The 25,734-nt window shown below is 47.9% G+C and overlaps 1 protein-coding gene across 1 annotated transcript; it reads right to left on the reverse strand.

Moving 5' to 3' along the window:
* Nucleotides 1–2,509: 2,509 nt before the first annotated feature.
* GABRR2 (gamma-aminobutyric acid type A receptor subunit rho2) lies at nucleotides 2,510–24,026 on the reverse strand. Its single transcript, XM_028133639.2, has 9 exons — nucleotides 23,899–24,026; nucleotides 22,796–22,902; nucleotides 14,160–14,227; nucleotides 13,513–13,736; nucleotides 12,717–12,799; nucleotides 12,378–12,518; nucleotides 7,232–7,384; nucleotides 6,053–6,249; nucleotides 2,510–2,821 (listed from the first exon to the last, which is right to left on the reverse strand). The coding sequence occupies exons 1-9, from the start codon at nucleotides 24,009–24,011 to the stop codon at nucleotides 2,510–2,512; spliced, it is 1,398 nt and encodes a 465-aa protein (XP_027989440.1). The 5' UTR covers nucleotides 24,012–24,026.
* Between the last annotated feature and the right edge of the window lie 1,708 nt (nucleotides 24,027–25,734).

A 25,734-nucleotide genomic window follows, 5' to 3' on the forward strand; every position in this document is an offset into this window, starting at 1 on the left:
TCCTTGTTTACACACTTTCATTCTTCATTTGCTTATGAGGCTGGGAAATCCAGTGGTCTTGGGCCAGGCAATTCCATGGAGAGGAAGCTGGCATGGGACACCTGCCATGACCCCTGGCATTGTAGAAAGAGGGGGGTCTTTCACTTTCTTTTCTCACAGCCGAGGATCTAGCCAAAACAGATGACTTGCCCCACAAGCCCTATATTCTGCAACCCCAAACGTTCCTGCCTCTCCCATGCCTTTGCTCAGGCAGATCCCTTCATCTACACAGGCGCTAATAGTACTTTCTATGATTGTGGGGATGTTCTATAGATCTGCACTGTATAATACAGTGGCCACCAGCCATATGTGGCTATTGAGCAGAGCACTTGAAATGTGGCCAATGCAACTGAGAGACCGCACTTTTTACTTTATTTAACTTAAATTTAAATAGATACATGGCTAGTGGCTACTATATTGGACAGCAGAGATCTAGTGTGTCCTTTTCTACCTGTGCATCTAGCGTGTACATTTCTTCTCCAAACCCTTAAACTTCTAGAAAATTATTAAACCTGAGAATGGTCTTGGGGAACTTCTGTACTTGTAGTTGCCCAAGGTAATCTAATTCATATTGTTGCCGGGAGCTGGTCACACTGAGAGTAAAGCTTCTTGAATCACACAGCCCCTGGGCCAGTGGGCTGGAGGCCACAGTTCAAATGAGGGCTGGTGGCCAGAGATGATGAGTTTGGTCCTCAACATGAGCAATGGGGTGGTGAAGCAAGTGTCTGGGACCAGGGTCACACCAGGAGTGTATATGGGAACAGAGGAATAGGTGGCTGCCTGATCTGGGGAAAGGGGGAGAGAAGCTGGGATGCAGAGAGCAACTGCACAGTCGGTCATACTGAGTGAGTGAGAGGACCAGGTAGCTACCGGCCTCTGACCTGAAACTTCTAGAGGCCCTGATATCCATGTGTGCTCCAGTCCCCAGGAACCTTTAAGAATCCTGCCCCTGGGAGTCTGTAAGCTGTGGAGCAGATTCCACAGGCCCATGCTTACTTCAAGCGGGGTTATGCTCTCTCTTTGGTTGCACCATTTGACTATTCTTGACCAAAGCACCAGACACCCAGACCCTGAGCAGGAAGGTGGTAGGGGCATTGGCGGGGGCGGGGCGGGGGGGGGGGCGGGGGGAAGCAGAACAACTTCCTCAGTAAGCAAGAAATGTTACTGGTTTAGAGGGCTCTTTCCCCCAGAGCAGCCTTCTAATTCCAAGTGCTAGGATTTGAAGTAAAGGTCACCTCCTCAAAATCATATCCTCTGCTAATTAAAGATTCTACTCCATTCACTAGGGAAACGGTCATTCACAATTTACTGTAGACTCAATCAGCCTGACTGCTTTCCTAATCTGAGCTTAGCTGCCTTCGAGGAAAGAGTCACTAGCTTGTGGAAGTAAGGGAGAAATTATTCTAGGGTGTGGGCACTCTGGTTGGCATGGGGGCTCCCTGGGATGAGGACAGGGTTTGGACACAGGGATTATTGAGGATACCTTCTGGAGAAGAAGCATAGAGAGGGAGGTAAGATGGCACCTGAAATAAATTTCTGCAGCAGACCCATGCCTCCTTCCGCCCCCAGACCAAGTTTTGCTGTCACTATTTCACCAGTCCTCTCCCCAGTGCTAGGCTTCTCCTGCATGGAACTTCCGGGAGAAAAGCATTGCGCTGGCTTCATGAGGGCCTCATGGGAGACAGGAAGTGCTTTTCTAGACAGACCTAGCAGGAAAAGCACCAGCAAACAGAATGGGTCTGTGCAGTAACTGGCAGGGGGGCGGGGGGGGGGGGTTAGAGGGCGGGAGAAGAGCAGAGTACTTCCTGCCAGATGTACAATGAGCACAGGCTTAGAGTTTTCTGTGAAAAGAGAACTTCTAGTTGTTCATGTCCACAGCACGTGGCACTCAAGATTTAATAAATGGTTGAATGGATGGATGAATGAATAATGTCCCCTAATATTGCAAAATCATGTCAGTTGCCAGACTCACACAGGTCAACTTATTTCTTGTCTGGGATCTGAGCTTTTTCCTTCTTAAGGAGGCACTTAATCTGGTTGTATGAGTTTACAGATGTTTTATTCCTATTTTAAATCCTAATTTCCCATCTCCTATCCAGAATGCCCCTAAGTCTGCCCTTCATTTCCCCCTTTGCCTTCACAACTGAATCCTAGGCTTCATAGGGGGTCTCAGGACATCTGGAAGGCATTTGAGTCCTTTTTTTATAGAAGGGGCTCTCATAACCTGTTCACACACAAGAACAGAGAGACATGATGTGGGACACAACACAGCATGAATGAGGGGCAAACCCATGAGGTCAAGACGGGCACCTGGAGGACTCCTGGGCTCCTCCAGGAGGGGGCGCTGCTCACGGGAGTGCAGGGGCTGCTGCTCTGTTTGCTGAGGGGAGTGTGGTCAGCAGATCCATGTGGATGGCTGGCCAGGCCCCATAGATGTCTAGGCCCTTTCCCAGGCACAGCATTGGAGCCCCTAGGAAAACACTGACCAATAAATTAGGTTGAAAAATATGTACGAGGCAGGGAATATCAACCTGGAGTATTTGTCAATGGCGTGGGTGTTCTGGAAGATGCGAAGACCCATCTGGCCCTTCAGAAGCCCCTTCTTCCTGGAGGAATTGGATTCATTGCTCAGGGCCAGGTGGACCACTATTTTGTCTTGCCTCTCTTCTTCTGTCAGAATGTGGCTTCTCGTGTACCCAGCCAAGCTGTTGGCCTCAGACTCACTGTAGCTTCCATCCAGCATCATGGTTCTTGAGGGAAGCATTCCACACTCACATGGGAACTGTGGGCAGCAAACATAAGGGAAAGTGTCAGGCATGGCTAGGCCGTGGGAGAGGGGCAGAGGAAGTGCCCACGACTGCTCAGAACCACAAAAAGCACAGCCAGAAGGATCCCCAGACATCACTTAGCCCAAGGGTTCTCTACCCTGGCTGCATGTTAGAGTCTCCTGGGAAACTCTTAAAATGGCCACATCCACAATCCATTCTAGACGAATTTAAAGCCCCCAGGTGATTTTACTATGTAGCCAGGGTCTAGAACCACTGATTTAGTCCAAGTGTCCTCAATTGCAGAGGCAAAAACTAAGACCCAAAGAGAATCATCCAATACAATTCTCCTGAGATCAAACAGCCAGTGTCAGAGTCAGGACTTTAAACCCAGGACTTGATTGCAGTGTGGGACTCCACATCTTTGTGCAGGGGTTAAAAAATGATTAGGGAGGAGAGTGTCCTTACTCTGAAGAGTTACATGTGAGGGTTAAGGGTCATGATGCCTGCAATGTATTTTCAAATGGTTTGACCACACCAACAAAACCATGTTTATATAGAAAAAGAGATCACACAAAGAGGCAAAATGTTAACAATGTTGGATGGATGTTATATTATCCTATTTTGTTAAAATGTTTCTACAAGTATGAAAATGTCTATAAATTATAAGTTGAAGGGAAGGAAACGGTTTTGCTTAACTTTTCCCACAATCTGAGTCAGCAAAGGGAGAGCTCCCAGATGGCGCTGCACTGGTTGGTGCTGGCCAAAGGCATGAGGCCTGCCTGATACAGCCAACTGGCCCCACAGTTCATCCCTCCCAACCTGCTGGTGTTCATATGTTTCTAACCTGGCTCTCAGCCCCCCAGTGTCTGTTTTCCACCTGGGAATGTGAAATAATGACGTTTCACATCTGACTTCTATTGTTATGTGTCTTGAAATACTCAAACAGATACCATAAAGAGATGCAAAAACAGATGGATGATTTTTATGGAAAATTAGAATTACTTGAAGTATTCTTACACTTGAAGAAATCTTTTGTGGTTTGGGGGAGCTATTTTTTAAATCAGGCGCCATTGTTTCATTATTTTTTTCCTATGTCTCGTCCCAACAGTCACAATAATTAGGTAGCACATTAATACATTCCTAGAATAGACTAACCCGTAGATTCTAGGAATAAAAGGTCAGTAAGAGGTCATCTATTCCATTCTTTGCATTTAGATATGATCACACCCAAACTTTGATAAAAGTGTGAGATATTGTCACTGGAGCCTTTTGTTGTTGTTGTCAAAGGCACAGGTCTTTACTTCTTTCCCTTGTTCTAAATTGAAATGCATTCTGCTAAAATAAAAACGGACTTTTCTCCTAACATTTTGAGTTAGAATCAGGAAATGTCAAAGATTATGATAATTTTCCACAACACCCTGTTTCTGAGAAAAATTAAGCAACTCCTGGCATGTTGAACAGGTCTGAATAATCAGCCCAAGTAAGGAGTCAGATCCCTTCAACCCAAGCACGCGGGCCCCATTTGAAGCAGGGTGAGCCTAGCAGGCTCCAGTCAGCGTTGTCTTTGGTGGAGTGGAGGCTGAACTTCGGGGAACACCAGAATCACCTGGGAGCTTATTAAGAATGCAGATTCCCGGATGCCACCCCCAGAAATTCTGACTCAGTAGGTCTGGGTTGCAGCCCCAGAATCTCCATTTTTAATGGCTGAGAAAGTGAATCGAGGCCAGGTGCTCCTTGGCTCCACTTTGGGAACCTCAACTCCACTGAGGGCCTTTTTCACAGCGGTGAATAGTGGTTTCTGTGTGTGGCAGCAGGAGAGAGGTTTTGTGTCTTCCCACCACTGCCCATCCTCCAGCAACTGCACCTTTTTGCCTTTAAATGGCACAAGCTCTCACCCTCCCCCCACCAGGTGTCCATTCCCACACAGACAGGCAGCTGGACTTACTGCCCAATTGTCTTTCCACGTGTGATCTCCCTGTTTCTCTTTAGACTGTGTCGGATCATCACTGGCAAAGACCAGGCCCCAGCGTATGGTCACAAGAACTGCCAACTACAAGTTATTTCTGGTTAATGATTCATGAGGCCACATTTGTCGGATGAAGGCTTTGTTATTTTTTGAACATCTCTAAACAGGAAAGTCTAACAGACTATAATCAAAAGCGTTTACATTGATCATTATTAAATGACTTTGGGTTTTACATATAACCCACAGTCATTTAATAATGATCAATGTATAGATTATTAATTTGAACAAATATTCAAGTGCTGAAGTAAAAAAGGTTTGAATAGAATTTGAAATATAAATGTTTAAGCAATTAGCATACTTGCAGACAATGTGGAAATTTTTAACAGGTATAATGTGGGCATTGAAAGACCTCTTGAAAAGGCAACACATCCTCTTTTCCTGAAACGTATACTTCCTTGTGCTAAGGAGCTAGCAGCCACCTCGATGGGCATAAATGTGAGGTTTTCATGTCCCTGATCTCTATACCTTTCAGGTAAACACTCATTTTGATTAGTGCAATGACTGGCAATGATTTGGTAACAAGTTGGCATTTTATCTCTTACTGTAATTAATGAGTATGAATATGAATGAAATAGATTTTCCCATCCTTTGTCAAAGGCCCATACACATTGCCTTTGATTCCCCATTCGCAGTCTATCTCACAGCACAGTGTAGTTTCCTGTAGCATAGTGCATTAAGTATACATAGTATAGTATTTCCAATACTCTAAAGACTAAGGTCCTATGTGGCTGAATTTTCACTGAGTCAGAGCACTGATAAATAAAGGAGCTTTTAGTCTAGAATTCTTGCCTTATTTGGCCATAGGATATGAAGGCATTTTCTCTAGACTTGTTCAAGAATAACACTAATACTTCTGTGTGTCTAGAACCCTACAATTTCAAAACTTTCACATGCATTATTTTATGTAACTCTTACAATAACCCTGAGAGGAAGGTGGGGTGAGGATGCTGTTACACCTTTTTACAGACGGAAAAACTGAGGCCCAGCATAAATGGCAGAGTTCGGCTTAAGAACCCAAGTCTTCCTGTTCCTAGTCTTTGTCCAAAGACTTCCTGCTTTCTGGGATCCTTTATGGTAGATGCTAGAACCTATTCTAAAATGGATCACCCTTCTTTTGCATAAACATAACCCTTTTCTACTTGCAACCCCTTCCCCCCCGCCCTTCTCATCCTCCTAATTGCATGGGCTCAGACAAGGCAATGAAGGCAACTTCGCTCGCCTTCTCCCGCAGCTTCCGCTCCTTCCGCTCCTGCACGGTGGTCAGGTAGTTGACGGCCGCGTACTCCAGCACCGAGAGGAACACGAACACAAAGCTGACCCAGAGGTAGATGTCCACGGCCTTGATGTAGGAGACGCGGGGCATGGAGGCGTTCACGCCCGTGATGATGGTGGACATGGTCAGCACCGTGGTGATACCTGCAACATCCAGCTTTTAGTTCAGCCGCTGACGAGGGTGCAGAATGCCACCCCACCCCCATTTCACTAAGTCACCCTGTACATTCTCCACCTCTTAAATCCAACGAGAAATTCCCCGGACACGTTTCCACCTCGCAGAGGCGCCAGGATCTGCTCCACCAGCAGCCAGGCTGTTCCCCTGGCCAGCTGGCTGCTTGTCCCCTTTCACTGGAAGCCCCTGGGACTCTGGGTCTCTGGGATGGGGCTGACAAGGCCAGCAGAGCTTCAGGAAGGACCTGTTCAAGTGTGGACGCTTCTAGAGGAACCTCCCCAAACCTCACGGAATGAACACATTCTCCCTCATCTAAACCTCATTTATGAAGTCCGTGAAGACGGTGGGAATTCCTGGAAGTCTGTCATGCTACAATAACCCTGCCTTGCTGGTCAAACCCTCACATTTCTCAGGGCCCAACCTGATTTTGTCCAAATTTACAATCATCAGTTGTAAACAACCACTCTGGAATTCGGGGTCTGGGGAGGACTGAAACCACAAGTCACCAGGGAGTACAGCCTTCTCCGTCCCAGAAATCAGGTCATGTGGGCCCCACCTCCTCAAACGCTCCGTCTGTCTAAACAAGGTCAACCAACAACATGTTTGTACTTACAGAATAAGTGTTCGGCATTTGTAGAATTATCGTATTGATCAAAGCACTGAGCTCTAATACTGCCGGTGGTGGCAGTCTATACCTCGAATAGCTCTATCTTTCTGAAGTGATCTGGGCAGAGTTGATGCTATTTTAGGTCCCTGTGGTTTTCACAATGTAGCCCAGGAGGCAGAGGGCAGCGTGGGAATGGTGAAGACAAGAAACAGGAGGTCTGCTCCTTTGACTTGACAGCCCATCACTGAAGAACTCTGAATAATGCTCTTACTTCTTCTTTGCATAGTGATCAGTTGAAAAAATAAATAAATAACCACCCATCACAGCTTATCAGATGCCTTTACCCAGTGACACTCTGGCAGGCACAGCTCTGCGGTCGATCCAGAAGGACACCCAGGACAGCATGACCATCAGGGTGGCAGGGAAGTAGGTCTGGAGCAAGAAGAAGAAGATGTGGCGACGCAACGTGAAGTTAATGTACAGACGGTTGTACCAGCCTGGGGGACACAGGAAGAAGCCAGTGAGTTCAACCTGAGAGGCAAACACAAAGCCGTTCCCCACGGGCCCCCCTTTCCCTGACATTGTTCTCATCTTCAGCAGAAAGTTAAACATGAATGACCAAGTGGCTTACATTTCCTTTCCAAAATCTAAGCCCTCTCGCCTATAAATAAATGTCTTGCCAGTATTTGTACATTCGCTGTTTTATGCAGTGTTACCTAACTTCTCTTCGCGGCCGTTTGGGGAAAGGTAGAACGATAGAGGTCTAGGTTAAGTTGTTTGTTTTTGTAAACCACAACCACCTTTCCCGAGTGACTGGTTCTATTTTGTTGAAGCCAATACCACTGAGGCAGGAGCCAGCAGAGCTGAGCTCTGTCACTGTCCTTATTGTGAGCGTGGGCAGCTCGGTCAGTCTCCACATTCATCACAAGAAGAAGTAGGTCGTTCACATGATTCTGAAGCCTGACATCAGTTCTACTTCTGACACTCCATCTGCCGCGTGGAAGTCAATCCATTCGTCTTGTGCAAGTCACTTACCATTTGCTCATTCCTCAGGAGAAAATGAGGATATGGATATTATCTATTTCATTCTGGCAACTTGAGAATCACTGATTCATGGTTGTAAGAAAAGGATGGAAATTGTAAGGTTTCAAATGTCCCACAATATCATTACCCAACCACTGGGGACAAAGGTGGTGTTAAGGACAGTGCAAATGTGTAAAGTGAACTCAAGCTGTGTGCACCCCACCCTCCCCCTCGCAGCCCAGCCGAATCAGAAAACGGTAGAACTCAGAGGTGGCCCAGCTCTGTGCCTCACAGCACGGGGTACACACATGGTGTACAGCAAGGTGATTTCAGGAGCACAGAGGCAGGGACTTTTCTCTTTGTGTTCATCACAATTATTATTAAAGTCCTCTTCTATTTATGGCAAGTGATACCAGTTTCCCATTGACGACAGTGATGTAAAATTCCTTTTCAAAATAAAGTACAAGAGGGGAGTTGACTTAAAAAAAAATTAAGTCGATGGCAGCATAAGTAGTAGGTAAGACAAGCTTCACCATGGCGTTATGTGAATAATTGAAATCCAGATTGGATCCAACCCTCTTTTTTGGAACATGAGGAAGCTCCCTGAGGCTTTTCTAAGACCTCGTGTCTCCAATACCCAGGCCAGGGCTCCTCTCACACAACGTCCCTTCAGTTCAACAGTGGTCACCAAGGGCCTCCGCATGTGCTGTGCGGGGCCTGAAGGGAATAGACAGAGACCTTGATCTTGGTTCCTGCCCTCAAGGATTTTCAAGGAACTGCATGAACGTCCCCCAAGATGGAAGTGCCTAAGATATAGGACTTTGCATATCTAAGTGCTAAAATGTCCCTCTGTGGGAACAGTGAGTGCTTTAGGTTTTGGAAGAGAGACCTCAATAACTATTGACTGGAATGATTAAGAAAGATCTCATGGAGGAGACGAGTGTGAGGTAGATGAGTGGATGGGGAGAGGAGAGGCTCAGAGATGGGAGTGAAGGGTGCAGGCTGAGAACAGTGACTCAGCCTGGCCGCCGGGGAGGAGCCCCTGGGAGCTTTACTGCTCTCCTAAGCCCTGCTCTACCCCAGGGAGGGTCTGATGTAATTGGTCTGGGATGGGGACCGAGGCATGTTTGAAAAGTTCTCAGGTTCGTAGCAGCACTATTATTCACAATAGCCAAAAGGTAAAAACAACTCAATGTCCATCAACGGATGAATGGTTAAATATAATCCACACAATGGACTATTATTCAGCCTTTAAAAACAGAGAATGGAATTTTTGCACATGCTTCAACATGGATGAACTTTGAAACCATTATAGTAAGTGAAACAGGCAGTACGAAAGGACAAATACATGATTTCACTTTTATGAGGTACCTAGAATCGTCAAATTCATAGAGAAGAGAGGCTTCCAGGAGTCGTAGGGGAGGGGGAGGAATGGAGAGGTGTTGTTTAACCAGTACAGAGTTTCTGTTTGGGATGATGAACAAGTTCTGGTGGTGATGATTGCACAAAACTGTGGACAGACTTCATGCCACTGAATTACACACTTAAAAAATAGCTAAAATGGCACATTTTTTAATATGTATTTTACCACAATAAAAAAAAAAAGTACTAGCTAGCAACAACAAAACGATTCCCCAGGTAATTCTAATGCGCAGCCAGAGCTGAGAAACATTGACTTAGAGCGGTGGTTCTCCTGATGGTGTTCCTGGGCCAGCAGCAAGCGTGTCACTGGGAACTAGTTAGAAATGCCGATTCTGGGGCCCACACAGGATCTACTGGTAAGAAACTGTGGGGGTGGGGCCTGGCAATCTGTGTACACCACCTCTGGAAGGCTTGTTTGAACAGATTGCTGGGCTCCCCAGTTCCCGGGTGATCCTGATGCTGCTGATCTGAGCACCATAGTCTTGAGAACATTTGGCTAAAAGCAATGGTCTTTGAACTTCGATGAGCATAAGAATCACATGAGATTCTGACTCAGTAGCTGCAGTGGTGCCCAGAAATCTGCTAGTCGCACACACTCCTCTGGTGGTTCGGATGCAGGTAGACCTCAGGGTGCATCTGAGAAATGCTGCTGAGGTGACAAAAGCCATTGGACATTTAGCACTGAGTCAGGAAAGGGAAGGGTTGGGTCAACGGGAAAGGCTGGAACAGTCTGTGGGTCTAAACAAGTTTGCCATGTGATTGTGTAGGTATGGGGATTGTTTGAATGAGGCAAGAGTTTCTAGTACACTGAATAAATAGAGAGTGATCTTCAAATGTGACAGAAACTACTAATCATTCATTCATCCCACGGCCTTTGTCCAATTTCATCAGCTTAAACTGGCATCCATGAAATCACATTTCTTCCTAGGTTTGCAGAGGGTCTTTCTGGAAGAGCTGAGAGCTGCTTTTATTCCATGAAGAACTGTTCCATTCTCTTTTTCGTCTAAGAAAACCAGGGAGAGTTGCCTTGGAAACATAAGGAGTAAGCCAGAAGCTTTGAAAATGTATACTTCGTGTTCTAAACAGAGCACTCTTGGGTGAGATCATAGCCCCTGTGGATGGGATGATAAACCTCCTTGTTGGCACACAGTAAATAATGGGAGAAGAAAGAAAATGCATTTAATCTGGACTCCAGAAGGGCTCTAACCCTGGAAAAAACTAACAAACAAGCAAGCATGTTATTCCAACGTACAAAACATCTAAGAGGAGTCCACATAGTGACTAAGGCAGTTTGCCTGGCCACTTACCAGCTGTGTAACTTCAGTTAACCTTAATTCCTCCTAGTCTCAGTTTTCTCATCTGTAAACTGGGGACAATAACATCTATACCATAGGTTTGTTGGGTAGAAATTAGTTAATTCGTATAAAGTACTCAAAACAGTGGTACATTATAAAAGTTATATAAGAAACTCTTAATGGTTTTAGAAAGTTGATTTGAACTTGCCAAGAATAGATGAGAAAAGAAATTGTGTGGCAGTACATACCAGAATGAAAGAGAAGAGAGGAATGAGGATGAGCGCTGTGGGCATAAAGTGAATCAGGCTTGGGCTGTCTCAACACCAAGACAACCTTGGCTGGGCTTGCTTTTTCCCAGTGTTTGATGTTGAGAACAGAGGGGTGAGGGTGGGGGCAGGTGAACGGGGAGATGGTAGCCATGCAGGGGCAGACAGTAGCACGAAATCTTCCCAGGGAAGGGCCTGGGTTTCTCAGCACTGGGACCTCTATACCATAGATTTGTGGGACGAAGGACAATGAAGTGAGAAGTCCTCTAGGGTCCCATAGCTACTGCAGAGCTGCCGTAGGCTGAACTGTGTCCCCCAGAAAGATACATTGAAGTCCTAACTCTCAATACCTGTGAAGGGGGACGTGATTTTGAAATAAGGTCTTTGCACATGTAATCAAGGTAAGATGAGTTGTATTGAGTTAGGATGGACCATGATCCAATGACTGATGTCCTTAGAGAAGAGGGAAATTTGGACATAGAGACAGAGACAACACCATGTGAAGACACAGAGACCCAGGGAGAATGCCATGTGACCACGGAGGTAGAGACCGAGTGATGCCGCAGCCACTAGAAGCTAGTGAGTGACGAGGAAGGAGTCCTCCCTGGGGCCTTCAGAAGCAGCAGGCACCCAGTTTGTGGTAATTAGTTATGACAGTCCCAAGCAATTAGTACAAGAATTAATGGTGAGATTAGAAAAGAGCTGACACGTGATCCTCTCAAAACTTCAAACATGACCCAGGGTCCAAGAAGAGGTTACATGAGCATTAAAAATGAATCTATAGATACAAATATAGGTATAAAAACATTGCCTCAGAAAGCTATCCGCCCATATCAAGTTGAATGAATCAGATTACAGATCAGCATGTAACCCCATTTTTGTGAAATTGCATAATTAAAGCAAGATGTCTGCAAGGGTGTTTGCTAAATTGTTAGGAATGCTTACCTCTGGCCGTGGGATTTCCAAGGACAGCAACATTTTTACTCTCTGCTTTTAAGTGCTGTCTGTTTTGGGGGACTAGGAATTATTTAAATGAGAAGAATCTATTTTCTTTAGGAGGGGAAAGGTTAAAGCTGAAGAAGAATTCTACTATGTTTTCTTTCACATTTGAATCAGACCATGCAAAAGTTAGCTACTGGACCACTTTATGAAGTGTATGATTGCCTAACCACTGTGCTGTACACCTGACACTCATACAGAATAATATTGAATGTAGTCTGTAATTGAAAAATAAGCCTGGTCGGTGTGGCTCAGTAGTCGACCTATGAACCAGGAGGTCACAGTTCAATTCCCAGTCAGGGCACATGCCAAGTAGGGAGTGTGCAGGAGGCAACTATTCAATGATTCTCTCTCATTATTGATGTTTCTATCTCTCTCTTCCACTCCCTTACTCTCTGAAATCAATAAAAGTATCTTTAAAAAAAAAATCAAAATCAATAATAATACGTTTTTAAAAAGAAACACCAAAAAAAGAAGTTCGCTACCGGTGCTGCTGTAGAAGGCCAGCCTGGAAGTGGTGTGAAATTTCTGAATTAGAAACTGAGACAGGGAGATCTTCTCGTCTGTTTTCAGGGATTCGTCCCCATTCTTCCAATACAGCATCAGATCTTCATCCGTATATGCATCTTGGGGGAGAGGAAATAAGTCAATTTGACTCCTTTGTTTCTGATGCAGGGTGAAGCAACAGGGAAATCCTACACTAGCCCATGAGTAAACAGTTCTTAATACTGGCAGCCAGCACTCAGTCTCATGGTTATCAAAATGGCACAAATATTGGAGAGGGAATAAGGCAAAGTTTTGACATTAAGCATCCTGATACTTACAACTCTCCAGCTCCAAGGAGCAGGTCTGGGAGTCCAGGGGAAAGTGGCTGAAGTCCATGTTGCACATGGCAGTGACCGTAATCCTAGACAACCCAAATACACATGTTGGCTCGTGCAATGAGTTATTGGTTCATATACCTGCTCAGAGTAAGGAGAACATGAACCTGAAGTTTGGAAACCCAGGTATCTAACTTTGGTCTTTCTGTAGGAGGTAATATTGGTGCTCTGCCTGGAACCTGGCTGCTGAGGGTGTTGGCTGCTAATAGCTCACATCTGCACCTTCTCTTGTCATGGGTCTCAGCCAGCCTTCCCCAGAGATACCTGGAAAATTCTGCCCCCTTCCCACAATCCACCTGAAGGTATTAGCATCTAATTCTGGTGAGCTGTACAAGCAGGCCAGGAAGATGTGACTAAGACTGCAATCACTCAAGTTAGCCCAGAAGCCAACCTGCAACAGCATTCAATGAATAGTAGCTATTTTTTAGACATTTTTATTACCAATAAACTAGCATTTATAAGCTTTCAGGGGTGGAAAGTCCATAGAAGGTCATCGCCTCCCTCAACTCATTCAGTCCCATCTAGTGTCCCAACCCAAGCTTAAGATCCCCAATGACTGGGAAGTCACCAGCTAAGAGGTGGCCATTTTGTCTGAGAGATTTCTAATTGGCATCCGAAGGCTGTATCATACCATGTAGCCCACAGGCCCTACCACAGCGACAAACTCTTCAGGGCCAAAGAGATTGACACGTATCAGAATGGCATTGCACAACGAAACCAGGACCCCACGGGCAGTTACCTCATGCTGTACAGCACGTGCCCATCCGGGAACACCCTCAGCATGATGTTCTCCGTGGTGGTGTCGTGGGTGAAGGACCTTTTGGAGTGAACAAAGAAGACGTCAGGGACCCAGATCTTCTTCACCAGCCGGCCGTCGAAGGTCATGCTCTTGTTGCTGGTGCTGGGGAAGGACAGCCTCTCGTCCTTCCAGTAATGCCGCAGGTACAGGGTCATGGTGAAGTCCTGGGGGGCGGGCGAGACCAGACAGAAACGGCTTAGCAAGCTTCCTTCCTTATGGGATTTCAGTCTGAAAATGCTCACCTCCCATCCTCCTCCAAGTGCGGTTTATCTGACCACTCGCATCACTTGAAGAGTGTGTTCAAAGTGTGAAGTGCTGGGCCTCACTCCCAGAGGCTCTGAATCAGAACGTGCAGGGCAGGGCCCAGGGGTCTGCACTGAACCAAGTCCCCCAGTTCCTTTTACCCATGAAGCTTGAGAGCCCCTGCTTTAGATTTTACTGTAGCCGGGCCTACTTCCAAGTCCCAGTGTTACTCCCGCCAGCTCCGGCCTGGCCCACCCAGGCACAGCTGAACCAGTGCAGCCCCACCAGCCACAGGCTCTTCGAGACCCCACACTCTAGGCTGCCCCACCAAGGGCGCTGCGTACCATGTCCACCTCCGAGATGCTGTCCAAGCTCTCCACCTGCACGTCCACACCCACCGGGATGGCAGGGCCTGCAGAAGAGCAAAGATCGCTGGTTAAGGCACATTTCTCTCCACCCCCTTCCCAGGGGAGTTTGACCCGAGCAGGGGTGAGGCAGAGGCTTGAATTCTATAGGGTTTTCTTGCTACTTCCTGAATTGCTGGGTCCCTGAGGGCAGGGACTACATCTCTGTAGTCCAGGGCCACAGTGGATATTTAATCCATGCTTGTTGCATGAGTCAAAGAGCTAGAATACTGCCTTCTAATCCCAGGACTGTCTCTGTAGGGTAGAGCTACTAATGTTGCTCGAGTGCTTGAGTGAAGACCTGAGTCGTTGGCCCTCCTGTGACACCTAAAAAGGACAGTATGAGGCCTAAGAATGAGGCCCAAGAGCCTCTGACAGAGGGTTGGGACACGTGCATGCCCAGGGCTGGATTCATCTTGTCATTTAAACTCTCCGACAGAGTACCTATCAGTAGCTGGGGCCCCGCCCCCTCTAGAAGCCTTTGACATGGTGGGAGATGAGCTCTCTGTGCAGTTAGATGGCAGTGGAAGATGACACCATACGAGATTTTAAAATCCTTTCGGGACATGTCAGATGAGAAGCACATGTGGTGCAGAAGCTGGGCCCCCGGTTTCACCTGGCCGGTGACAGGATTTCTAAAGCCATGTGTGTCCGCAGGTTCCTGTTCTATCTCTTGGTCTGGGTGATGGTTACAATGATAGGGCCACTTTGCAATAACTTAGTGGGCTATACACTTATAATCTGTGCACTTTTTTTTTGTATGTATATTATGCTTCTATAAAAATTTTTAGATTTTAATATTTTTTTAAAACCTAGAATGGGGCAAACAAAAATCCTGTGTCTGTCATGTGCCTGAGAGAGTCAGATGGCAATTGGACTGGGCACCCTGGGAGAGGCCATTGTCAGAGGCCAGCCTGCTGCCGTGGGTCCTCTGAGCCCTGCCAAGGGAGTACAGGACCAGAACATTCTGACGTAGGTGGTTTGAGTGGGGAAAACCTTGGGGAGTCTGGTTCTCAGGGAATTGAGATGGACAGGAGGGACCGAGCTTTCGGCCGGGGGCAGAGGAGGAGGAGCAGAGATCCTGACAGAATAGGGACTGGAAGGCTCAATCCTGTTTCAGCTCAAAGGCAGGCCGGAGGTCCGCCTGGAGGTGGCCCAGGGCATTGTATGGGCTCACCCACGCTCCCCTAACCGCCCCCTCTAGGCTTGCTAATACTTGCAATCCTACCATTAAAGATTTTGCTTTTTGGCTGAGCTCAACAGAATGGAAGCATTTTATTTACTATTAGTGAAATTTCATGTATATTTTCTGTGGTCTTAAGCATGAAGGCAAATGTATCCAATACTTTATCTTTTTATTTTTACTTTTTCCCTCTCAGCTCTTTTTATTTTTCTCTGTTCCTCAACTGATGGCTTAGGTCTGGGCCCATGAGAAATCCCTGCTCTCACAGCCATATTCTCTTCTTATTCCAGGCTCCTTTGAAGGCACCAGAAGTGGATGCTCAGTGTGGAGAAGAGGGCCCTCCTTAGGGCTGAGTAGTCCGCCTTTCTCTCCTGAGGGCCTTGCAAAACGAGGGAGGGTCTGTCGGCAGCCTGGCTGAAGCCCTCTCCCAGGACCCAGGCCGCTGCACCCTTGCACAGGGCTGTGTGCTCCCAACGTTGCCATGGAGGAAGTGGGACCAGTTAATTTTTGCCCTCTGGACCCTCTGTTAGCCCGAGATATTAAAATAGCCCAGAGTTTGAGCTCTTAACCCCAGGTGGTACTGCTTCTTGTGGAAGGAGTGCTCTGCTCAGCCCACTGGCCGTGTGACCTGCAACATCCAGTGTTTCAGAAGCCAAAGGGAAGAAACGATATAGCCATCACCCTCTTTGGGCTCACTTCCCAGTGGCCTGGTTTTCAGATAAAACACACTGTGTTTAACCTGGAGCTGGTTTTGGCGAAGGACATTTTACAGATAAAATATATCAGCTTGCTTGATACCTGTTACTGTGTCTCTCTGTTCTCAGGGCCTGCTTTGGCCTCCACAGCGCCAGCCACCTTCTACGAGAACCTGGATAAAGCCTGGAGGGTGGTGTTGGTGCTCGGCAGGTAAGGCCACGAGGGAGTGCAGGTCAGGTTAACAGGGAACCTGGGTTGTTGGAGGTAAACAAACTGTGTATTCAGGAGGCTCCAGAGCTGCATACCTGGGGACTCACACCTCCAGCTTGAACAGAACCAACTGCTCTGCCATCCTTGGTCTCAGCGCAATGGAGTTGACCTTGGCCTTTGACCTGCCCAAAGGAAGACACTCCCAGGCTCTCCTGAACACTCCATTTTGTGGCCTTTCCCAACCTGGTTTTGGGAGAAATTCTTCCAAATTACTGATTTCTTCCGGGAGCAATGTTATGTCTTGAGTCCCATCAGGTGTTAGAAATAATATGCCAGGTAGTCTAGTTAAGCTAACGAGGCCTTCACGTCTTGGCTCCTTAACATAGCTGTGGGGTTTTCTGCTTTAAGAGAGGGATCTGGTGAGCCACATAGAAGTCACTGGTGAGGTGACAGATTCAAGGCAGCAGAAGGGAAATACATGTTTAGCCAAGGACTTCACTTGGTTCCTAATTCTTTCTGCTGTTATTCTCCTCATGTGGTCCTGGAAAGCATATCAGGGGTTTATCCAACTTTTAAATTAAGATAAATGTCATTTTTTCCCTCACTGACACTTCAAGATTGAATGTGAGATAGAATTTTCAGACAAACCAAAATTGAAAGAATTTGCCAACAAGCATCCTGCCCTAAATGAAGATGTTTTTCAAGCAGAAGGAACGTGATCTCAGAAGGAAAGCTGGGCATGCAAGAACAAATAAAGAACAAATGGTAAATACATGCATAGTTCTAAGTGAACATTGACTACATAGGGCAATACTAATAATATATTGTGGAGTTGAAAAACAAAAACACACACACGGAGAAACAACATTTAAGTAGGGAGGGGAATAAATGGAGCAAAAGGGGTTCTGAGGTCTTTGCGTTGTCCGGAAAACAATAAAAGTCACTAATTAACACAACAGTGTGATAAGACAAGAGTTCATGTTGTTTTCTGGGGAACCACCAAAATATAATAAGGATATGCATTTTCGAAACTAAAATAGGAAAGCCAAACTAGGAATAAGCAAAAATAATAAATCCAAAAGAAAGTAACAAAGAAGGAGAAATAGAATAGGTTGGGCAATAAAAGAACATAGTAGGATGATAGAGTAAAAACCACTAGACAGCCCTAGCTGGTTTTGCTCAGTGGATAGAGCATTGTCCTGTGGACTGAAGGGTCCCAGGTTAAATTCCGGTCGAGGGCATATGCCCGGTTGCAGGAGGCAGCCTATTAATGATTCTCTTTCATTGATGTTTCTATCTCTCTCTCCCCTCTCCCTTCCTCCCTGAAATCAATAAAAATGTATTTTTTAAAAAGGAGCATGATTTTTTTAAAAACCAACACTAGATACATTATATAATAAATGTAAATGGACTAAGTGCTCCAATTAACAAATAAATATTGTCCAACTTGATAATTCAGAAATGCTGACAGTTTAAGGATTTGGTTTTCAACAGAAATATTAGTGTAAATGACAGTGCAGTCACCATGCACCAAGGACAGGATATTGGGCAATGGGGCAGGGTTGTTTTTCAATATTAAGTTTAAGAAATTGGTTAGCTATCCAGTGGGGACCTCTTTTAGATTTTAACAACAGCTAGGCCATTAGAGTTTGGGTCAGAGATCGGGCTCCAGGGGGAGACTGAGAGTCATCAGCAGCAGAGAGCTGGCTGTGGAAGCGGCTGAGTGTCTTCTGGGAGGAGAAGGGACCCAAGGACCTCAGAGAAGGAGCCAAGGAAGAGCTGCATCAGAGACCACAGAGGAGAATGGCCATGGGAGAGAGGTCAGGGAGGCCGAGGTCCAGGAAAAGAGTCCTCCACTCGGCAAGTGCAGTGGGGTGGAGACGGTGATCAGTAGGGAGTGGAGAGAGCTGGTGGAGGTGGGAGAGTGGAAGGGTTTGACAGCAAAAGGGCAGACATCATAAAACCTCACTTCTGGAAGTCACCCAGTGTTTCTCCAACCTGCCTGTTAATCAGCATCAAAGCAAGGCTTGTGAAAACCCAGCTGCCTGGGCCCTAACCCCCGAGTCTCTGGTTCAGGAGGCCTGGGGTGGGACTGGAGAACTGCCTCTCTAACAAGTGATGCTCAGAGAAGCACACGAGCCAACGTCGCTGCCTTGTCTCTTAAATCAGCCTTTTGCTATTTATCACAGGAAAGGTTCTCCTGTGTTCTAGAAGCTAATATGGGGAAGGCACTACAGGCCCCGCCAGTGCTCTGGTCACAAGCTGGGTCCCATCCCCAGCCTTCCCTGACTCACTCAATGCCAACCGGCCCAACGCTGACCTCTGGGTTTGCCTCTCCAGATCCACTCTCCTCTCTGCTCCGCCTGTTCTGTGATGAGGAGCTGAGCTCTATGGGCAGCACCAACACTCGCAGGCCCACCCCCGCCAGGAGCACAACCTGGGAGAGATACTGCTTCCTCCTCTTATAATTCAAGCCTCCACCTGCTAATGGCTCCACACTTTTCGAGCCCTTGGGGCCTCCTCGTGACTCATTGGTTTCCCTGAACCTTGCCCACACTCTTGCAAGCAGACCTTCATCAAACTCTCTTCCCTCACCCCTTGGAGCAGGCTGTATGTCCCCCGACTGTTACCATGTCTTTTTTCCAGTTGCTTTCCAGGTGCTCCATCTCAGTGAATGTTCTCCCAAGGTCAGACACTTAGGGTCCCAGGTTCCTCTGATTCCATCAGAGGCCATCTCCCTCCTTAGCATCTCACAGATCCCCGCCTCCCCACCCCCAGCCCCTGCTTCTTTTTATGGCCTTAGCTTCCTCCCTCATTAACCGCAGTCTGGACCATTGCCGAAGTGGTCAGCTGTTGTCCGGCATTCATTCTCAACTGCGGCAGCATCCTCCCCACAGGCCCACAGGGAACTTCTACAGCTCGTGTCTGGTCCTGCCATCCCTCAGCCCGGCTGTGCACAGTCCAGATGCAGCACAACCTTCCCAGAGCTGCCCCAGCCCATGTGCCAGCCTTATCTCTCTGTGTCCCCTCCCTGTCTACACACACGTGCACTCACTCACACACACATTCACACACTCACACATGACATAGTGCAGCTCCCTGGCATGCTTCACCCTCATCCGTGAGCTCCCTGCTCCCCAGCTTGCCCTCCTTTCTCCATCCGCTGGGCTCGCCCACTGCACATCTTTCCAGACTCATGGTGACCATCGCCTCCTGAACAAACGTTTCTCTGATCCTCTCTGGGCAGAACTGACCACTCCCTCAGTTTCCCCACTCCATCCGTAGAGCATCCCGCGTTGCTCTATGACATTTGATTGCACTTAACCACTTATCTGTTTCCTTGGTAGACTCCTTGAGAATGATATTGTTGCAGGGACAGTAACTGAATGTAAAGGACTCCAATCGCATGAGCTTCCCAGGCGAGCGAGGCTCCTTGGCGTTCCTGTGTCTTCGTCGGCTCCTTGGGGCAGCTGTTCAGACCCCACTGTGCCAACCCCACAGCTCCTGACTTCCTTGCCAGCAGCTCTCACAACTTGACATCTTGGTGTGAGGATTTCATTAACACTGGTCTCCCCCACTAGAACATGAAGATTCCCAGAACTGGCTGTCTGGCTCACCATGAGTTCCTGTCATAGACCATGTCTGACACATAACAACAGCTCAAAAAACCCCACATATTTGCTTATGAACAATAGTATTTTGGTTGGACAACCTAACCTACTTTGTTGCCACCATTCTTCCTGACCATCCTGACAAACTCCTTGGATACAATTCAAAAGAATCTGTGATGACACCACGTCCCTCCTTTACCTCTCATCTACACAGTTTGAGTTAAAAAATCAGCATTGTGCTGGTAGCAATACAGAATGGTACAGCTGCTGCAGAAGATAGTGTGTTGGGTCCTCAAACAACTACCATAGGGTCCAGCAATTCCACTTCCGAGGATATACCCAAAAGAATTGACAGCAGGGCTTCAAACAGGTATTTATATGCACATGTTCAAGGCAGCATTATTCACAAGAGTCAAAAGGTGGAAACAAACCAAATGTCCATCCACAGAGGAGGGGATAGAGAAAGTGTGATCTACTCATACCGTGACTATTACGTGGCCTTAAAAGGGAAGAAAATGCTGTCACGTGCTACCACGTGGACGAATTTTGAAGACATTATGCTAACTAAATAAGCCAGTTACAAAAGCCAGTCAGAAACGGTATGAATGCCACTTAGATGAGGTGAAGTCATAGAAATAGAAAGTGGAAGGGTAGGTACCAGGCGCTGGGGGAAGAGGGCAGTGGGCAGCTAGTGTTTGATGTTTCAGTCTGGGAAGATGAAAAAGTTCTGGAGATGGAAGGTGGTGATGGTGGCCTAACATGAACGTGCTTAATGCCACTGAGCTATACACTTAAAAACGGTTAAAATGGTAAATGCTATGTTATATGTTACCACAATTAAAAAATAAATGTAAATGTTAAAAAATCAGCGTTACAATATTTTTTCGAACTAATGGAGAAGCCCCGGGTCTCCGGAGGTTCCTCTCACAGGGACATACCAGGCAGCTGGGGCTTAGACAAAGTATTTGCATTTCTACTGATCCCTGGGATTATTAGGAAGCTGCTATTAAGCTTTTCTCTCTCCACACTGAAAAGGTCATCCAAGGGGTATCTAGTCTTAGATAAATGTCTCTCTGTCAAATACCGTTCAATAGCAATCCACACCAAAGTCCCTTTCAGGGAAATAGAACAGGAAAAGGTAGAAATGAGAAGACAAACCCACAACTGCTGCAGGACATCTTTGTTCAAACGAGCTGCTTGGTGTGCGTGAGAGCTAGTGGAAGGCCGGAGTTAGGCTGGGCCCGCACCAGGGCAGCAAGGGCCCAGGCTCTGCTTACCGGGCCGGCCGGCGCCTGGCACAGGCTACCCCCGAGGAAGGAGTGCCTTCTGTTATTTGCAGAGTCCCCGTGTGCTGCCTGCAGCCTCCTCCTCACCACCCACCGCCCCTGGCCCGTGTGCCTGCCCAGGAGTGAGGTGCATCCACGGCGAAGGCTCCCTGGATCTAAGCCATCCCCAGAGGCTCCCGGGATGACAGATGGCATCAGTCATCGGAACTGCAGGCGATGGGAAGGCCCTGCTGTGATGGCCCCATCCTGCCTGCTCGGCCAGGGCTCCAGGAGTCATGGCACTTCTTGTTTATAGGCTAGGGGGAAGCGGGGAGGGGGGGGGGGCTCTGACTCCTCACTACGTGCTCCCCTAACATCTGCACACCCAGGGAAGCCTCACAGGGAGGGCCCACTGCCCTGAAAGGAAGCAGGAGTGGCCTCCGCTCTATGCTTTAGTGACTGAGATCATAAGAGCCTTCGGTCTCACTGCACCCGCTGGAGGGGACACCTTCCTCCTCCGCAGCGTCTAGCAAAGTGAGGGCCCTCCCCAGCCTCAGAGGCCCACTCAGGCAGGCAGGGGACTAGCCCCACCCTCCACACGCTGGTGGGCCCCGCAAATGGGCCGGGTGGCTGCAGGGATTAGGGCACAGGAAGTCCAATTTGCTCCTCAGCACAGCTCGAGGGAGGAGCACCCTGCGGGGGCAGCAGCCTGCTGGATGGTTGTGCTCAGAGCTGGGTTCTCTGGGAGCATGGCGGGGCTTCACCTGCCATTCCTGAGACCCGGCTCCTGGCTCTCAGGCTTCCTCCCAGAGGAGGGGCGTTTTTATAAGGCTTTCAGGTTACAGCTGAAAAAAAAAAACACAAGCTCTGCCCCCAGCTGTTCTGTGGCTGTCACTTAACCCTCTGGACCCCACATGCACAAGGCGGGGCGTTGGCCCTGCACCTACCTGCTGCTGCTCTCACCCCGCTCCCTGCTGGTTGGACAGAGCAGACAGCTGGCGCCTCTCCCCGCCCTCCTGTGGCATTTCTCCAGTTCCTGAAGGGACAGCCACCGCCCTCCTGTGGCATTTCTCCAGTTCCTGAAGGGACAGCCACCGCCCTCCTGTGGCATTTCTCCAGTTCCTGGAGGGACAGCCACCGGCCATGCCACTCCTCCCTGACCCCCGGAGCAGGGAAGCTTTGTCATGGGGCTTTTGCTAAATTATTGTTGCTGCATTGAAAAGCAGGTGGCCCCCTCAAACCCCCAAATTTCCAGCTGGGCACAGGGTACCTGAGCCAGGGAGCCATTTGTGTCCAGACCCTCCTGGCCAGCTCTTACTTTTCTAGAAAAGTTGGCAGCAGTGAGGCCTGTCCTTTCTGAACGTGAACAGCTTAGTCACATCCGCTCCTCTGCAGTCAACAGCCCTCTCCACTCCCTTTCTCCCAGCTCTTTCTTTCCAGGGAAACTTAGTGACTCTGGAAGCCAAGTCAGGCTGATCTGACTCAGTGAGAAAACCCAGGGGGTGGGGGTCGGGGTGCAGGGCGGGAGGCAAGGCCTGAGAGAAGGGATGGAGCATCGGCAGCAGCCTGGGGGCCGAGCCCCGCCAGGCCAAGGGAAGGACACAGTCCTACCTCCAAAGGCAGGCCTCATGGTGAAATCGTGGTCCTCCACTCTGAGGAGCGGCCGAGCCTCCCCTTTCCGGATTTTGGTCACGTCGAGGTTCTTCTTAGACAGGTGACTGCAGAGACAAGGGAGACACACTTTTCCGTGGCCCACCAGGCACGGAGTGAGACTGGTCGGAGAGGGTACTTTTTGCAAGAACTACCATTGGGCACATTTTCTCCATCGGCTCAAACACACAGACACCTTCCCAACCGCCCCCCCTTCCCCTCCCTGCCCCAGGCCCTCACAGGCCGGGAGGACCAGACCCCTCCAGAGCCTTTCGAGAGGAAATACCTCCCTGCAGGGCACCATTCCACCTGGCAAGCTCTTAATTGTCAAAAGTTATGACTAGAGGACAATAGTTGGGTTGAAAGGTGGAGGAATTAAAATGTGGGTTTTTATTCTTTTTAATCATTTCTCTTATGTTGTTATAATGTTGGTTTCGTGAAAAACAAACATTTGCGACCCCAAGCTGACATCAGTCCAGCTGGCGCAGAGCCTCTGTCCATAGCCAGCAGGGACCAAGGCCAAGTTGGACATGCAGTGGCTCCTGCTGCCCGGGGAGGTGGGGGGAGCTGGAGCTGGAAGACCCTGGTTCACTCCCTTCCCTCTAACCCAGATGACAAAGGAGTAATTCTCTCTTCTCTCTCATTCACACTCACTCTTTCCAGATTTTTTTTCTCGCCACCACCGTACATAATCCTAAAGAAGTCAAGTCCAAAATGTCCTAAAACAATAGTCTACTGACTGGAGTATCACTAAGCAAAAAAAGAAAAAGGAGGGAAAGGATACAGAGAGGGAGAGAGAGGGGGAGGGAGAATCGGGGAGGGAGAGAGAGAAAAAAGGGAAGAAGGGAGAGATGGAGGGAAGGTCATCCTGAGCTACAAAGCAGCTCAACCTGAGGCACACAAAGATGTTTTACCTACTCAGTTTTCAACTACCTGCCTCAAACCAAAATGCTTTGGCCGCACACAGACATCGGAATGGGGGCTCGACCCAGTCTGGCTTTGCCCTCTCACTGCAGGTGACACGAGAGTGCTTGTGCCCCCACCTCCCCGCTCACCCACTTTACCTTGGCTTGGGCATTTCCAGCTGCCCTGTCCCTCTCCTCCTCCTGGGCTTTCTGCTGTCCACAAGAACCATCAGGCAAAACAAGAACAAAATGAGTTTTGTAAGATAAGGCATTTTGTGAACGTCTGCGATGCCACAAGCTGCTTTCCAGTGGCCTGCGGCGGGGCCAACCCCCCCCCCCCCCCCCCCCCCCCCCCCCGGCTTAACCATTGATACGGTTGCTGCCTCGTGACAGCGCTCCTCGGAGGGGCTGCGTGGGCATGGCTGGCCAGGCTGATTTTCCCGAATTAATATTTGATACTGATGCTTGTCCCACCCCACCCCCCACTCCCCAGGACCTGACACAAACTCGAGGCTTTGCCCTCCCTGCTGCTTAGTGATTGGTCATTAGTCAACCAGTTCGTCCTCCTGTGGAACTCTGCCTCCGCTGAGCTCTAAACCAGCTTTGGCTAAAACTGTTATATAAAAAAAATTAAATCTCTGGAACATGCCAGCTTTTTGCTGAAATCATTAATCCATCTCTCTGGCTACATAAAATCAGTCTGTCACTTGGTCCAGGGAGTCAGCTTGGACTCTGAGTGGATTTGCAGGAAGACTTCGTGGACATGGAGATGAGTGAATGAAGATGCTCAGGAAATGCTGAGTAAACACACCCATGACCTGTTGTCACGAGGTTGCTTTCTTTCTTTTTTTAATATATATTTTTATTGATTTCAAATAAGAAGGGAGAGGGAGAAGGAGATAGAAACATCAATGACGAGAGAAAATCATTGGTCAGCTGCCTCCTGCGTGCCTTGTACTAGGGATTGAGCCCACAACCTGGGCATGCGCCCAGGAAGCCAACTGTGACCTCCTGGTTCATAGGACAATGCTCAACCACCGAACCACACAGGCCAGATGGTTGCTTTTTTTCTTGATCTAAGAGACTGTGCTTTGCCAAAGAGGCTTGCTTTCCCCCATACACACATCAATTTCTTCAATGAAAACACATCAAAATACTAGAGGCCCGATGCACAAAGATTGGTGTAAGAATGGGCCTTCCTTCCCCTGGCTGCTGGCACCATCTTTGCTCTGGCTGGAGCCGCCTTTCCTTCCGCCTTCCCACGCTGTCCAGAGGCCCAGAGCAGCTGGGGTGGTGCAGAATGCCTGGGTCCCACCCCACCCCCGGCCACTCAGTGCCTGTGTATGCAAATTAACCCACCATCTTTGTTGGGTTAATTTGCATACTCACTCCTGATTGGCTGGTGGGCATCATGACGGTATGGTCAATTAGCTTGTTACTCTTTTATTAGGTAGATAAGATACATTTTTAAAAATATATATTTTATTTTTTACAGTGCGGAAGGGAGAGGGATAGAGAGAGAAACATCGATGTGAGAGAAACATCGATCAGCTGCCTCTTGCACACTCCCTACTGGGTATGTGCCCGCAACCAAGATACATGCCTTTGACCAGAATTGAACCTGGGACCCTTTAGTCTGCAGGCCGATGCTCTATCCACTGAGCCAAACTGGTTAGGGCCATTTTCATTTTGAAAGAAAGCATAAACCAAAGATTCCAGGATAATATACTATTATAGTAAGCTGTTCTTCCTATCATGAGCATTAGGTTAACTTTGGTCCTTAATCCTAAAATGTATAATGTTAAACACCATAAATTAGGCTTGATGCCTATTCTAAGATATGGAATTATGAACATCAGAAGTGTAAAGATCCATGTGGTTATGTTTAACCTACCGACAGAATAAAATGTTTTCAAACTACTTGTTGCCTGCCTGCTGCATCTGGGGATGGAGATAACCCCAGTGTGGTAGATACTTAGGGAGATGAGGATGGAG

Source organism: Eptesicus fuscus, chromosome 10 (genome assembly GCF_027574615.1).
Source record: "Eptesicus fuscus isolate TK198812 chromosome 10, DD_ASM_mEF_20220401, whole genome shotgun sequence".
In the NCBI taxonomy this organism is placed as follows: Eukaryota; Metazoa; Chordata; class Mammalia; order Chiroptera; family Vespertilionidae; genus Eptesicus; species Eptesicus fuscus.

Excerpts from the sequence above, each read along its gene's own strand:
- GABRR2 (XM_028133639.2), bottom strand. The coding sequence starts at position 24,011 with ATGCCTTATCTTACAAAACTCATTTTGTTCTTGTTTTGCCTGATGGTT. Across the intron at positions 13,737-14,159 it reads GCATCTCGGAGGTGGACATG|GACTTCACCATGACCCTGTA; the intron begins GTACGCAGCGCC and ends CCCGCCCCCCAG. Across the intron at positions 6,250-7,231 it reads GCCTGCCAGAGTGTCACTGG|GTATCACCACGGTGCTGACC; the intron begins GTAAAGGCATCT and ends TGGATGTTGCAG.